The 12,010-nt window shown below is 54.8% G+C and overlaps 7 protein-coding genes across 7 annotated transcripts; 5 read left to right on the forward strand and 2 right to left on the reverse strand.

Annotated features, from left to right (window-relative positions):
* Window positions 1-577: 577 nt before the first annotated feature.
* On the forward strand, window positions 578-3,353 carry PUNSTDRAFT_58539 (uncharacterized protein; the record flags this gene model as incomplete). The annotated part of the gene is made up of 10 exons (XM_007378670.1): window positions 578-698; window positions 760-882; window positions 941-1,476; window positions 1,526-1,924; window positions 1,985-2,164; window positions 2,205-2,309; window positions 2,372-2,764; window positions 2,821-2,946; window positions 2,998-3,057; window positions 3,114-3,353. The coding sequence occupies 10 exons, from the start codon at window positions 578-580 to the stop codon at window positions 3,351-3,353; spliced, it is 2,283 nt and encodes a 760-aa protein (XP_007378732.1).
* Window positions 3,354-3,960: 607 nt separating this feature from the next.
* PUNSTDRAFT_95155 (uncharacterized protein) lies at window positions 3,961-5,039 on the forward strand (the record flags this gene model as incomplete). The annotated part of the gene is made up of 3 exons (XM_007378671.1): window positions 3,961-4,445; window positions 4,507-4,568; window positions 4,624-5,039. The coding sequence occupies 3 exons, from the start codon at window positions 3,961-3,963 to the stop codon at window positions 4,773-4,775; spliced, it is 699 nt and encodes a 232-aa protein (XP_007378733.1). The 3' UTR covers window positions 4,776-5,039.
* Window positions 5,040-5,131: 92 nt separating this feature from the next.
* Window positions 5,132-5,699, forward strand: PUNSTDRAFT_57293 (Thioesterase/thiol ester dehydrase-isomerase; the record flags this gene model as incomplete). The annotated part of the gene is made up of 2 exons (XM_007378672.1): window positions 5,132-5,208; window positions 5,282-5,699. The coding sequence occupies 2 exons, from the start codon at window positions 5,132-5,134 to the stop codon at window positions 5,697-5,699; spliced, it is 495 nt and encodes a 164-aa protein (XP_007378734.1).
* Window positions 5,700-5,772: 73 nt separating this feature from the next.
* Window positions 5,773-6,981, reverse strand: PUNSTDRAFT_56786 (uncharacterized protein; the record flags this gene model as incomplete). Its single annotated transcript, XM_007378673.1, has 4 exons — window positions 5,773-6,245; window positions 6,302-6,492; window positions 6,544-6,787; window positions 6,840-6,981. The coding sequence occupies 4 exons, from the start codon at window positions 6,979-6,981 to the stop codon at window positions 5,773-5,775; spliced, it is 1,050 nt and encodes a 349-aa protein (XP_007378735.1).
* Window positions 6,982-7,458: 477 nt separating this feature from the next.
* PUNSTDRAFT_117484 (uncharacterized protein) lies at window positions 7,459-8,741 on the forward strand. Its single transcript, XM_007378674.1, has 4 exons — window positions 7,459-7,495; window positions 7,547-7,645; window positions 7,707-7,921; window positions 7,997-8,741. Exons 2-4 carry the CDS (start codon window positions 7,560-7,562, stop codon window positions 8,203-8,205), a joined length of 510 nt encoding a protein of 169 aa, XP_007378736.1. The 5' UTR covers window positions 7,459-7,495; window positions 7,547-7,559; the 3' UTR covers window positions 8,206-8,741.
* A 142-nt stretch (window positions 8,742-8,883) lies between these two features.
* Window positions 8,884-9,882, forward strand: PUNSTDRAFT_140270 (uncharacterized protein; the record flags this gene model as incomplete). The annotated part of the gene is made up of 1 exon (XM_007378675.1): window positions 8,884-9,882. The coding sequence occupies exon 1, from the start codon at window positions 9,094-9,096 to the stop codon at window positions 9,880-9,882; it is 789 nt and encodes a 262-aa protein (XP_007378737.1). The 5' UTR covers window positions 8,884-9,093.
* Window positions 9,883-10,176: 294 nt separating this feature from the next.
* On the reverse strand, window positions 10,177-11,257 carry PUNSTDRAFT_48735 (ferredoxin). Its single transcript, XM_007378676.1, has 5 exons — window positions 10,985-11,257; window positions 10,888-10,930; window positions 10,678-10,787; window positions 10,408-10,629; window positions 10,177-10,337 (listed from the first exon to the last, which is right to left on the reverse strand). The coding sequence occupies exons 1-5, from the start codon at window positions 11,202-11,204 to the stop codon at window positions 10,315-10,317; spliced, it is 618 nt and encodes a 205-aa protein (XP_007378738.1). The 5' UTR covers window positions 11,205-11,257; the 3' UTR covers window positions 10,177-10,314.
* Window positions 11,258-12,010: the final 753 nt, after the last annotated feature.

Here is a 12,010-nt window from a genome sequence, read left to right on the forward strand (position 1 = left end):
AGGGTCTGCATTGGCAGTCGAGGGTAGTTGTCGCCTAACGCCTCCTTCAGCATCGGTGATCATAGATGATCTCCTACGCGCTGCTTCTTTGTCTCGTACGGAGCTACATGCTTTGCTTTGAAGTCCGTTTGCTGGTCGTTGGTAATGGTGGAAGCAGAGAAAGTCGTATCGCAAAGCGGGTCGTGGCGCGTAATGCAACCGCTTACATCAGCGCTCCACCCCCAAAGCAGCCGACTTGGACTTGCGAATAGTATCGGTGCAAGGCAGCCCGTCGCTGTGCATGCAGAGTGTAGAGTACAAGTATATAACACAATAACCAATAGAATCTCAAGGAGGTATGTCTAGCAGTAGTTGGCAGCAATATGATGTGTTTCCTCGCAGAAAAATGCCAGTGGGCTATTTTCACCTCACTTTCGGGCGAATCCATTTCACCCGCACGCCACCCCATTCACCTGATTTTTGGGTGAAAGGCGACTTTCACCTCACGCGCTGGTCAATTTCACCCGAATCGAACGCCACCGTGGGCCCTTTCAGCGCAAGATTTCTCAACGCTCTTACACCGGTCAAATCCCGCAGCATGCCGAAAGCGACGAAGAAAAAGAAGGAGAAAGCGGCCGACTTTCACAAAGCGAAACTGAAGCTAGGGAAGGGCAAGCAGCAGCCGTCAAATGTGATAGACACCTCCTTCAAGGCACGCTGTGAGTATCCTTAAGCCCTCCCCTTCCTTCTGCAGTTGATCATGGTCCCAAGGAACGTTAGCCATCAATCTACCGAATCAGAGTATCGCCTCTGACCGAGACGCTGGTCCAAGCACCAAGCGTAAACTGACCTTCGACGACCTGATCATTCATCTGAAGCACTACAACCCCGGAACCCGTAAAGGTGAGATCTGTTGCTAGTATGAAGACTCCCGGAATGGCTCATGCCTACGTGTGGTCAGATGCATTGCACGGTCTTCGGGAGCTATTCACGGACCATCCGGAGCTCCTCCCGCCCCATTTAACCGCCCTCGTGAATGCTTGTGTCCGCGTTATTGCAGACGATGACGCTAGTGTTCGCAAAACGTTGTTAAGCTTTCTATCATGGCTATTATCCCAGCCGCAACTATCACGGGAGACCCTAGCTCCGCACACACCGCTCTTACTGCTGTTCACCACATCCGCTCAGACGCACATTTTTCCGGATATCAGGATAGATGCTGTCAAACTTCTCGACGTCCTCATGGAGGCGGTTCCAGAAATGGTGGTGGCAGGCTGGGATGATGGCGCGCGAAACTCCGCCCTCCTCAATCAGGCGATGAAGGGCAAAAGCAAGGACAAGATAACGATCAGCAGCTCCAGTGATAGCGCGAGCCATGGTAGCCGAGTGTTGGAAGGATACCTCGGTATTCTGAATGGTGGCACAAAGTTTGGCGAGAGCAACGAGTCTGGCCCGCCACAAGCGACTTCGACTGCAAGCGTTGTGTTGTCCACTGTGGTATGTGCTCATCGATTTCATGACGAGGGCAGAGCTCAGATACTCGTAGTCGAAAGCGATCATCTTGAAATCTCTCGCGAAGTTTTTGCATATTGCAATCACGTCATCTCACTCCACCGTGAAGACGGCTTCGCCGGAGTCCAATACAATCTCAACATGGTACATAGCTTCTGCCTTCGATTCTCTGCACGAGTTCCAGGCATTCGATTCTTTGCTTCGTCCTTCTATCGAGTCCCGGTCGATTGGCCATCCGCGGTTATGCCATTGGAAGACGGAAATCAGTCCGGAAAATGACGAGGACTGGATGGAACAGTTTAACCTGGCGCTCGCTTCCCATGTATCTCAATGCAGATTGGCAGACCTATCGAATGTCGATCTGCAGGAGGAGGTAGCTGGTGCCAATCCTGGTGCAAGCGAGACTTGTGACCCTCGGTCGTCCTACCTGCAGGTGATGACTGATCATGCATGTACGCGTCCGTTTCAAGTTCTGACGGCTTTGCACCCGTAGCGTATTGCCCATTCACTACAACCCCTGCTGGTGGCCACGTTCCTCGATTCTGCTCCCACGGTCTTTTCACCAAGTTCGGCCCCTTCTGAGACGGAACTGCAGCTCGTCCTCTCTGTGGCGCAGATTGTGAGAAGCATTCATGGAGGCCTCCTGCGCGGAAGATCACAGGCGCGTTGTCCTGTTCATCTGCAGCGTGTTTGGTTGACAAAGACACTTCTAGCAGTATAGCGGTCTCATTTCCACTCTCGATAACCTTCGGACATTGCTGGGGTATTTTTCGCCATACTTCCCCTTCGTTCCTAATGGAAATAAACGGGATGTCAAGGTGCGGGGTTTTGGATATCGTTCGTAGAGCCCTTGATGATCGGCCGGGTCTAGGTCGAACAGGCGTTCCAAGACCTGAATCTGATATACTGCGAGCTTACATCTCTGGTGATCATGGCTAGCCGGTCCCACTCGACAGCCGGACCAGCCGCGCGTAAAAAGGCGGGGCGTCAGGCTGGGCAGTCCCTTATGATATCTGAAGTTCAGGTTGCTGCCGTCCGCGCGTATATCTTCCGACTTCTGCGAGGCGAGGGTAACTCGTCCGGTGTCGGTCGATCATTGTCATCTGCGGCTTATACGGTACTTCTTCCGACCATCTGGTGCTTAATGGACGCGGGGCGTGACACAGAGGACACAAACGAAGTCCTGCAGGTAGTTGTAGAACACGCTATCCGCACCTCAAGCACTGCGCAGGTCAAGAGGTATTCAGTGGAGTTCCTCGGTCGTCTCGTCCTGGTAGGTCTTTCCATCAATCGCCGACCAGGCGTAATGACTAAGCCTCCTTTCTGAAGCTCAGCACGCAGCGATCGTATAGGGGCGGCGTGCATGGTTTACACCACCCCAAAATCGAGGAATGGATCTTGCATTTGCCGAAGACCCTCTGGGAGCTCGGAACGAGTAACGGCGAAGCCACCGAGGTGGGGAGGCATTCCAGTTCCTCGATACACGAACCTAATGCATGCATGCAGGCCATACTACGCGTCTTGCTCCGTTTGAGCCAAAGGCGCACCGGCGCTGCCTTAGAAGAGGTAATTACAGCGCGCTTCTCTTCCACGTTTGGCTCCTGACGTGCACGGGTCATCAGATGGCGTCGGCCTTGCGTTTACGTCTCGTCCCGTATTTCTCTTTCGTTCATCCCACAAAGGGGAGATTACCAGGACCCTTTTGCCGGCTGCCGTCTAGCGCATTGCGACGCCTTGCGTTGGATCTGGTTGCGACGTTGACGCCTCGTGGGACAAGCGCTGACGACCTGCCGGCTGCCGTCGATCTGGCGGTAGCAGGCTCAGGAGAACAGGAGTACTGGGCGAATCTGCGCCCCCTATAGAGGCGCCGTAGGTAGAGCAAGTGGCTGTTCTAGACCCACATTTCGTAACGACAGCAAAGGGGCTCCAGTAGTGGAGATGTCTGAGAACGTCCGACAACAACTGTACTGCAGGGGCTGCGCCGGCGGCGTGCGCACGCCGGGTGTGATGAAATTAAGCTACAAAAGCGTCACGTGAGAAATCCTTTATATCCAAGGCGAGGGGATCGTTCTGGAACCCGTGTTCCCTTCGTCGCCCTCTGGTTGTGCAGGTAAACGGCCCACCGCCTCATTTCCGCGTACCTTCTGCTAACCGCCGTCGAGCAGGAGCAGGTTGTCGTTTTCTAGTCTTCCTTAAAGACCCGTCCTCGGTCCTTTCTCCAACAAGACCCTCCCGCTCTTTACCCGGTTTTGAGACATACCTGCTACCATGTTCGGCCTCACGAAGTCCCTCGCCCTCGCCCTCGCCGCCTTCTCTCTCTCGGCCCTTGCGAGCCCGCATGCTACCGATGCGCGCCGTCATCACGCGCTTGCTGCACGCCATGCCGCTCCGGAGCCCGTCCCCGCTCCGGTTGCCGCCCCCGAACCCATCGCGGTGGAGGAGCGCGCACCGCTCTCCTCGGACAAGCGCATGGTTCGCCGCAACAAGAAGAGGGCAAGCGGACGCTGCAAAACCCGGTCCAGTAGCGCCTCCTCGACCGCTGCTCCCAGTTCTAGCACCCCCGCTTCCTCCTCCGTCGCTGCTACTTCCAGTGACGCTGCAACGATCGTGAACGTCGCCCCCGTGCCAAGTCTTAGCAGCAGCTCGTTTGAGGAAGCCTCGAGCTCTCCGACGTCCTCCAAACACTCGGAGGCTCCCTCGTCTACGCATACTTCCCAGGTGGCACCTACCACTAATGCCAAACCGACCACGACCAAGCAGCAGGAGACCACTACCAAGGCCTCTGCCACCAAGACGTCTTCTGCCGCTTCCAGTACCTTCACCCAGAGCTTCCTGATTGGTACCCAAACTGGCCAAGGCACGTTCTACGCCACTGGTCTCGGCGCTTGTGGAATCACCAACACGGACACCGACTACATCGCTGCCGTGTCCCACTTGTTGTTCGATACATTCCCGTGAGTCGCGCACGTCATTACGATTATCTATCGCTCAATCTTTCTATCCGCTCGCTCGCAGGGGTTACAATGGCGTCAACCCCAACAATAATCCTATTTGCAACAAGAAGGTGACCGCGACCTGTGCGTTTTTTGCCACATTATGAGTCGCGCGCCAGGTTCTTACTGTCATTTATAGACAAAGGCAAGAGCGTCAGCGTTACCATCACGGATCGTTGCACCGGATGTGCTCTCACCGACCTCGACTTCTCGCCTTCCGCCTTCGATCAGCTCGCGGACGAGTCCGTTGGTCGCCTGTCCGGTATGACCTGGGTGTGGGATGATCTCTAAACAGATCGCTCCCACATCCCGACGCCATTCCTTAACGTTATCGTGCTGCAAGTCCCCGATGTTTATAATCTCAGCTTTATCCCCTTGCCACGGTTACATGGCGGTCCTGGCGCCTGGGGCGTCTTCCTGTAAGTACCCTTTGCGTGCGAAGGGCTGCAGGCTTGGAGGATCGTTGCATTACTAGTTAATTGCGTTGACATGTTGCCGCTGTTGTCATATTCTGTGCCCGTGGTTCTCTCGGTAGAACCTGAATGCAATGCGAAGTCCCAGGAGGTTTTCATGACCAATATTGCTGCTCAGCCTGAATCGGACAAGTTCGGCAATTTATGGTTCCGTCCATAGCCGAACCTCAGGCAATGACTTCCGCCACCAACTCTGGTAAAGCCCGCATACGCTCGGACTACTCTTATTTCCTCTCGTATCGCACACGATGGTCAGTATCAGACCGTTTGAATCTCTCCGTGGCGGTGGTCATCTTACGTTTGCTGCCGACTTCCCGCATCCAGGAGTGACAACGACCAATACGGACACATCAACAACGCTCTTTACTATCATTTCTTCGATAGTATCATCAACGCATATCTCGTTGAGCACTGTGGTCAAAACCCAACATCCTCGCCCTTAATCGGACTGGTGGTGTCCTCGTCATGCACCTTCTTCTCCCCTCTGTCCTTCCCTGCAGTTCTCGATCTCGGGCTCCGCGTGACGAAGCTCGGTAAGAGGTCGGCGACCTATGAGGTTGGGGTGTTCGAGGAGGGGAAGAGTCAGCCGTCCGCTGTAGGCGGATATACGCATGTGTTCGTGGACAGTGCGACGAGGAAGAGCGTCGCAATGGACAGTGCAGGCTCCGCGCTCCGCGTCGGTTTAGAGAAGTTACTGGAGTCGACAAGTCCTAAACCGCCATTTACTTCTGCCAAGCTCTGAGGTATCTAGGGCGGAGATTGCGCCGGTATTTGCTCGACTGACGTCGGGTAAGAAATATGATACAAGACTTATGCTAGCTCTCATCGACGTTGCTGCGCGTTACTTCGCTAGCAAGCGGACTACCGCCGGTGTTCTGTCCAATGTGAGGACCACCCGGAACAGGTGGGGTGTTGCCTCGAGGTACTCTCCCTCTCGGTATCGGACTTCCTTTCCTACTGCCCTGCGTGCTGCCTGGCCTGCCCCTTCCTGCGCTGCTCGGCGTCCGACTCGGCGGTAAACTAACCACCACCGGTTTTTCCTCCTTGACGCCGATCACCGGTCCCAGAACGCGGTTTCTCACTTGAATAGTCAGCCACCCCAGCCATGTGTTCGCCCGCATCAACGAAGCGCGTTCGGCTCGTTTGCGTTCAAACGCCGAGCGGTATCGCTCGTACCCTTCGCGAAAGGCGGGGGCAACGCGGGAGGAAAATATGAGTTCACCGCGAGGATTCGTAGATGGTGGAATGGACGTTATAGGCCGCGCCGAGGAAGGTGAGCGAGCTGATACTGATATAGCATCAATGTTCAGTTCGCTGCGGGATCCGACCGATGACAACACTCACAAGGAGAAGGACTGGGACTGCGGCGTGGAGTGCGTGGTGATGTCGGGGTTGTTGGATCGGGGTTGGCAGAGAAGAACACAGAGAAAGGCGTTAACAGCGCTTTCAGAGGATACTTTGATCGTAACGGCGGCTGCCGTACGTTCAGATACATGTTGAATGAGCGAAGTGCCTTGTTGGCATGCGGTACATATCTAATGCCATCGGTAAACATTGTCACACGGAGCGCATATGAACAAACGCACCTGTTTGCGTAGCCGATCTTCTCTGAATACATACCACTCGCAAAGAACAGAACCAGCGTGGTGACACTAACAAAGAGCATCCCGCTCGCAAAGTACGGGTGAAGCAATACCGGAGTTTCGGGGGTATAGATATCCGGGAGCAGCTTGCGCAGGAATAGAGCATACGGGATAGCCAGGAAATTGGTCTGGAGATGGACTTCGCTCAGGAGAAAGGCGATGATCACGAGTAATTGCAGAAGGAATACTGCCACGCGATGTCAGTGGTTGAACGTATCATGATGAAGCGTAGAACACACGTCGATATCGTGATTTACGGCGCTTGAGAGCAGCTGCATTCGTCTTGAGACGCTCCTCGAAGAGAAGAAGATCACGATACGTGGCTGAGTCGTTCGACGGATAGAAGGTACCTCCACGAGGTAGCGTCTTTCTCGGAGGCATGGTAGCACCTGACTGCAACAACGATAGCTCCGTTACTTCGTAGCACACCTTCTGACGAACACCGTTGAATCGATGTGACCGCGAGGGAGTATCCTAGTTGACATGCTTTGGCGTGAGTCCAGTGACCAGTAATAGAGACACAGAGGTACAACACAGACAGAGCTGCCAAGAAACGAGGGAGAGGGTCAGGTAATGCTCACTGTACCACCTTATAACGGAACTTGAACGCACGCTGTTTCGCCCACGATCCCGGTAGTGGACAGTGCTAATTCCTCTGCAGCTGAGCCTTGCCTAGCCCTCTGTATCTTGTATCCTGTCCCGAAGTCAGCTCGACTAGTCTTGTCTCCGTAGCAAATCCAGCAGATGAGATCGCGGCTCAGATCGTGGTCGAGAACGAGGCCATCCACGACAGACGTGGCTGTGTCGGAAGTCATTGACACGTCGTTCCGGCGCGGACGCACTCAGGGGCCCGGGTTTGTCGGTGCGCTGACAGCGAGTTTGCAGGTCGCCCAGAGTACGCTGTTCTTCCTGTTACTTCTCATTAACGCTGATATCTCACAATCAGCGAGATTTGCGGGATGCTGAGCATTCTCCTGGCTGCTTCTGTATGCCTTGCTCGCGGCGCCGCTGCCAGCCCAGCGCCATCGGCTGGCCAAGTACAGTGGTAAGCCGTACACACCACCCCACTTCGGAGTGACTTCCCTGAGCTGATTCATCAACAAAAGGGTGTCCTCCGCGACCGATGCTGAGCGGACTGGTTTTCATATGATATCTAACTCGTGGATGCCAAGCTCGGACCCCGGGGTTCCATTTGGGGGATCGACTGTGTTGACACGTCCCATAGAGGCAGAGAGTAAGAAAGCCATGAAACTCATATTCGCATTGGCCGCATACTCGACGAACGTTGCAACCGCCGTAGTGGATCGCACCGCCATTATCGGTTAGTCGCTGTTTACGTATGTAAATACTCGCTAGTTCATTTCTGACTTGCAGTCACATTTTGGCGTTGAATCAGTTGTCTCTGTCGCGGCTGTCTTCGTTATTCTATGCCTAGCTTTGCTCGCTGTATACCGCGCCAAGCGTCTGCGCTCTCGTGGTATTCGGTCACGCCCCGTATGGGACTGTCTTTCCGGCGCCCGGCTCTTCAGCACCGGATCCCGGCGGCGATCTATCTCCAGTCTATCAGCCGCGAACGGCGGCGAAGATGTGCTTCACGGTGCCTAGGAGGACGAGCCACTCCTTTCGCTCGAAGATCGAGATGAGGAAGACGCGACCGAGCTCCACAGCGTTCGCTGTTTCCCAGAGGATCATCGTCTCGATCAGTCGCGGCGCAGCTTTGAGGTATGCGTACCGATCAACCGAGTGTCATCGGATGCAATGGAGCTGTCTGTCTTTCGCGGACCGACACGTTTACCCCCTCAACGCAGACTGGATCCCTTTAACGACTTATACGCAATTAATGCCGCTCAGTATGACCTATTGAATGACGCTTTGTACTCAGGAATTTCGTCGAACGCAAACTCCTCTGAGCAAGACTCGCTGTCTCGAATACCTTCCCTCACTCCGTCGTCGCCTCTACGTCCATCATCGCCAATGCTCTTCGCCCCAGCGATTACTGAGATTGCTGCGTCGCGGCCTACTCTCAGGCTAGAGCACGCACTCGATGCTACTTCCAAATTATCCACGCCATACGCAATCTATCCCCATGTTCCTCCAGGGCAAGCTTCGGCCCTATCAGCTTCCTCCTCCGGCACCTCACCTCCATCGGCTACCTCGAATGCTGCGATCGCACTCGCAAAAAATAGCCGGACATCAGGGAGGACCCCTGGATCTATTGGGCATTCACTTTCAGCTTCACATGTGGGCTCAGGATTGGCGCATCGGACTCTCCCTTGTTCTCAGACTTTACCTTCACCCCTCGCTCCGCTATTGCAGCTGGACACCGTTTCGATTGATTTGGTCCCGTCCAAGACAAGTCCCGACGATATCGGGGCAACAGCGTGGGCCTCCAGGAACCCATCGATCGAAAATATACTCGCGGGGCATGTAGCAGGAGCGCCATCGCCTCTCCTGTCTCCGCCACCCTCACCTTCGTTCCTGGCAGCTAGCTCGATGCATGCGCCAAGTGCCATCGCTGAAGTTTTATCCCAAGCATTGCCACCTATTGTGATTACATCTTCGTCGCGACCCACTACACCCTCTCTGTCATATGAGCGTTTGGAGACCACCACTAGCGCCGCTGACGCGACCGCTCCCTCGTCCATCCAGCTGGACTCGCCCTCGGCGACACCTCAAGCAGTATTGTCACGCCTGCCTAGCCCTCCCCACTCGCCGTCACCGCCCCCTCGCCGGCCGCTGCAGATGCGCAGCACGCCTTCGTTGCAGGACCTCCCCAACGCTCCGGCTTGGTCCCTTCGTGCCACGGACGCCAATTCGAATGCTCTAGCATTAGTAACCGTGCAACGGCCTCCTACGCGTCCCACATCGCCGGTTCCGAGCATCAGGCAACTCGAAGTGTCGCCTCAGCTAATCGTGATGCCTATCTCTCGTGCTGCGGGCTCGCTGGCTTTGTCGCCCTCAATGACTGCATCTTCGCCACCGTCGATGCCCGGAGCGATGAGCGCGTACGCCATGGATCCGCCGACCCCGAGGCTGTCTCCCGTTCCATCGCCTCGGAGCCGGCGCGGCCACGCCGCACCTTTGCCCGATCTCGACCTCCGTGCCATGATCCCCCAGCCGCAGGTGTTAATCGCGCAGGCAGTGGTACAATTAGTGAACGTCGCGGATCCTGCGTGGATGCTCAAGGTCGTAGTCGCTCTTGTCGGATGGTTCGCCGTCCTTGTGACCGGAAGCAACGACCTCCAGAGGCGGAGGCAGACACGACTGCTTGCGCCGGCATAGGCTCCGCGGATCATTCCTAATCCTTCATGAACTTTATACGACTCCTCACGAAGACACAATCTGTTTACAATCAGGCAGCACATCACATATCTTAATCACCATTCGCTTGTGTTTCTGGATATCTCTCTTGCATTGTTGATCATGGCGACCGCTATTGCATTCTACACAGCATCGATGTTTGCAGCATAACTCATGTACATATATGTGCACTTGAACGCGAACCAAAATCTATCGCGTTATAGGGTGGCTTATAGCAGTCAGCCAGACCAATGACGCGAGCATGTCGGTGTGTGAGAGGTGGGATTATTGCAGGTATTATCCAGGACAAGCATGTGGTTAGTGGAGTATGCTCATCCGAGTATAGTGTAGATGTAGGCCCTCCGAGATTTCGTGTTAGGCAGGAAAGGCCGGAGTGTCGCAGAAGACCTGCGTTTAATGATGCGTTGGTTTATGTCCTATGAACGGCCATTGAGATGAGGGGTGAGGACTAGGCACGTATACAGATTCTTGTACTTCAGGACTGACCGTCAACGAACATATTCCTGGTCGCTGATGGCAATGTAGCTGTTATCCCATCGAGGTCTTTGGTGAGGCGAACTTGACAGCCCAGTCGTGACGTGTCCGTGAGGCCGAAAGCAAGGTCAAGCATGTCATTCTCGTCATCGCACGGCTCAGGGAGCAGATCATAATGCTCTGGAGAGAGGATGACATGACAAGTTGAGCATGCTATCGAGCCCTCGCATGCCCCTGAGGAAGCGTAAGAAGCACTCTTGACCAGTGGGCGCGCGGCCGTACCTTCCAAGTCGATGTCGTACTCGTGAGCAATAGATAGAATGTCGTCGCCTTCATTCGCCTCGACTGTTTTGATCAAATTCCCCTTGGAATCCTTGAAATGTAACTTGATCCTGTAAATGGGTCATGTTAGCGCAAGCTCCATGTGTTGGTGGAATGTGAAGTATTTGTCCCAAATAGATGGACCTCAATGGCAGTAAAGACTATTCTCACCCAGTTCCAGGTTCTGGACGCGTAATATCCCCATGTGCCACAGCTTTGAGATGGTGTCAACTCTGCACGACCTTCGACTCGAATGACGTTCGCGCACCTGAAGTCGTATGCAATGTCCGCCGCGAGACACGAAGCAAAGTTGCGTTTTTCTGAGCAGGCCACGGCAGCGAACGTAGTCCAGGCCGATTCGGTGCAGTGTGCAGCTGCTTCACGAGAGAGAGCATCCTATGTCGACCATATGTTGTGGGATGACAGATGGATCGGGAGGTATAGTGGAAGCACCGATTAAACGAGTGCCGTGCCAGATTCAAAGCCATCGCGAGACGTTGACAACGACAGCAATAGCCACTATAAAGCGGACCAAGCAGGCAGAGTTGAGCTGACTGCTGAAGCCGCCGACGGTACGTCGACCATGAATACCTTCGGCACAAAAATAGTCACGTGAGTAGGCGCTTCGCCAGAAACGTGAGTACATAAGGGGGGGCCAAGCGCCGGGTTCCGACTCCCCGAACTCCGATTTGACAAACCCGATTGGTCCGGCTGAGGCGGAGATGGTATCAAATTACAAGCGGAGTCTGAACTGACGTTGACGCACACTTGACGCACACAGAAGAAAATCCCAGCTATGTCAGGACGTATGCTGTATTCCCACCGCCAAATTATGGCACCGAGGACCGTACAGGTGATGTATAAATAGGCACTCATGATCGTCGTCGGATGCACGAGGGAGATCGATCACCCCCAGCGTCAGAGCAGCGCTACGATTGCTCGCTGTCGCGTTGATGCACTGGCGCTTGTGCCTAGACGCGCACCGCTTCCATCTTCGTTGCGAAGCGCGTTGAGCGCCAGTCGGTCCACGCCGATCCTCTGTCGTACTACGCAACGTGCCGGAGCCTGCAGACGATCACCACTGCTGTTCTCGGTCGTTGTGCGCGACGGCCCAGGGCGGGATGCTGATCACCGTCGGCACCGAACCCCTGCCGTCCTCAGCGACCATCCATCAACTCGACTGGAACCACATTGTCGCGAAGTCCAGGTTACGTTACACCATCTGGCTTCTTGTCTTATCAGCGACGGTCCTCATGTCTCTGTCCAGTATGCAATGCGGGCGTATATAATACCC

The sequence above is a fragment of the Punctularia strigosozonata genome (assembly GCF_000264995.1).
Source record: "Punctularia strigosozonata HHB-11173 SS5 unplaced genomic scaffold PUNSTscaffold_1, whole genome shotgun sequence".
NCBI classification, from domain to species: domain Eukaryota; kingdom Fungi; phylum Basidiomycota; class Agaricomycetes; order Corticiales; family Punctulariaceae; genus Punctularia; species Punctularia strigosozonata.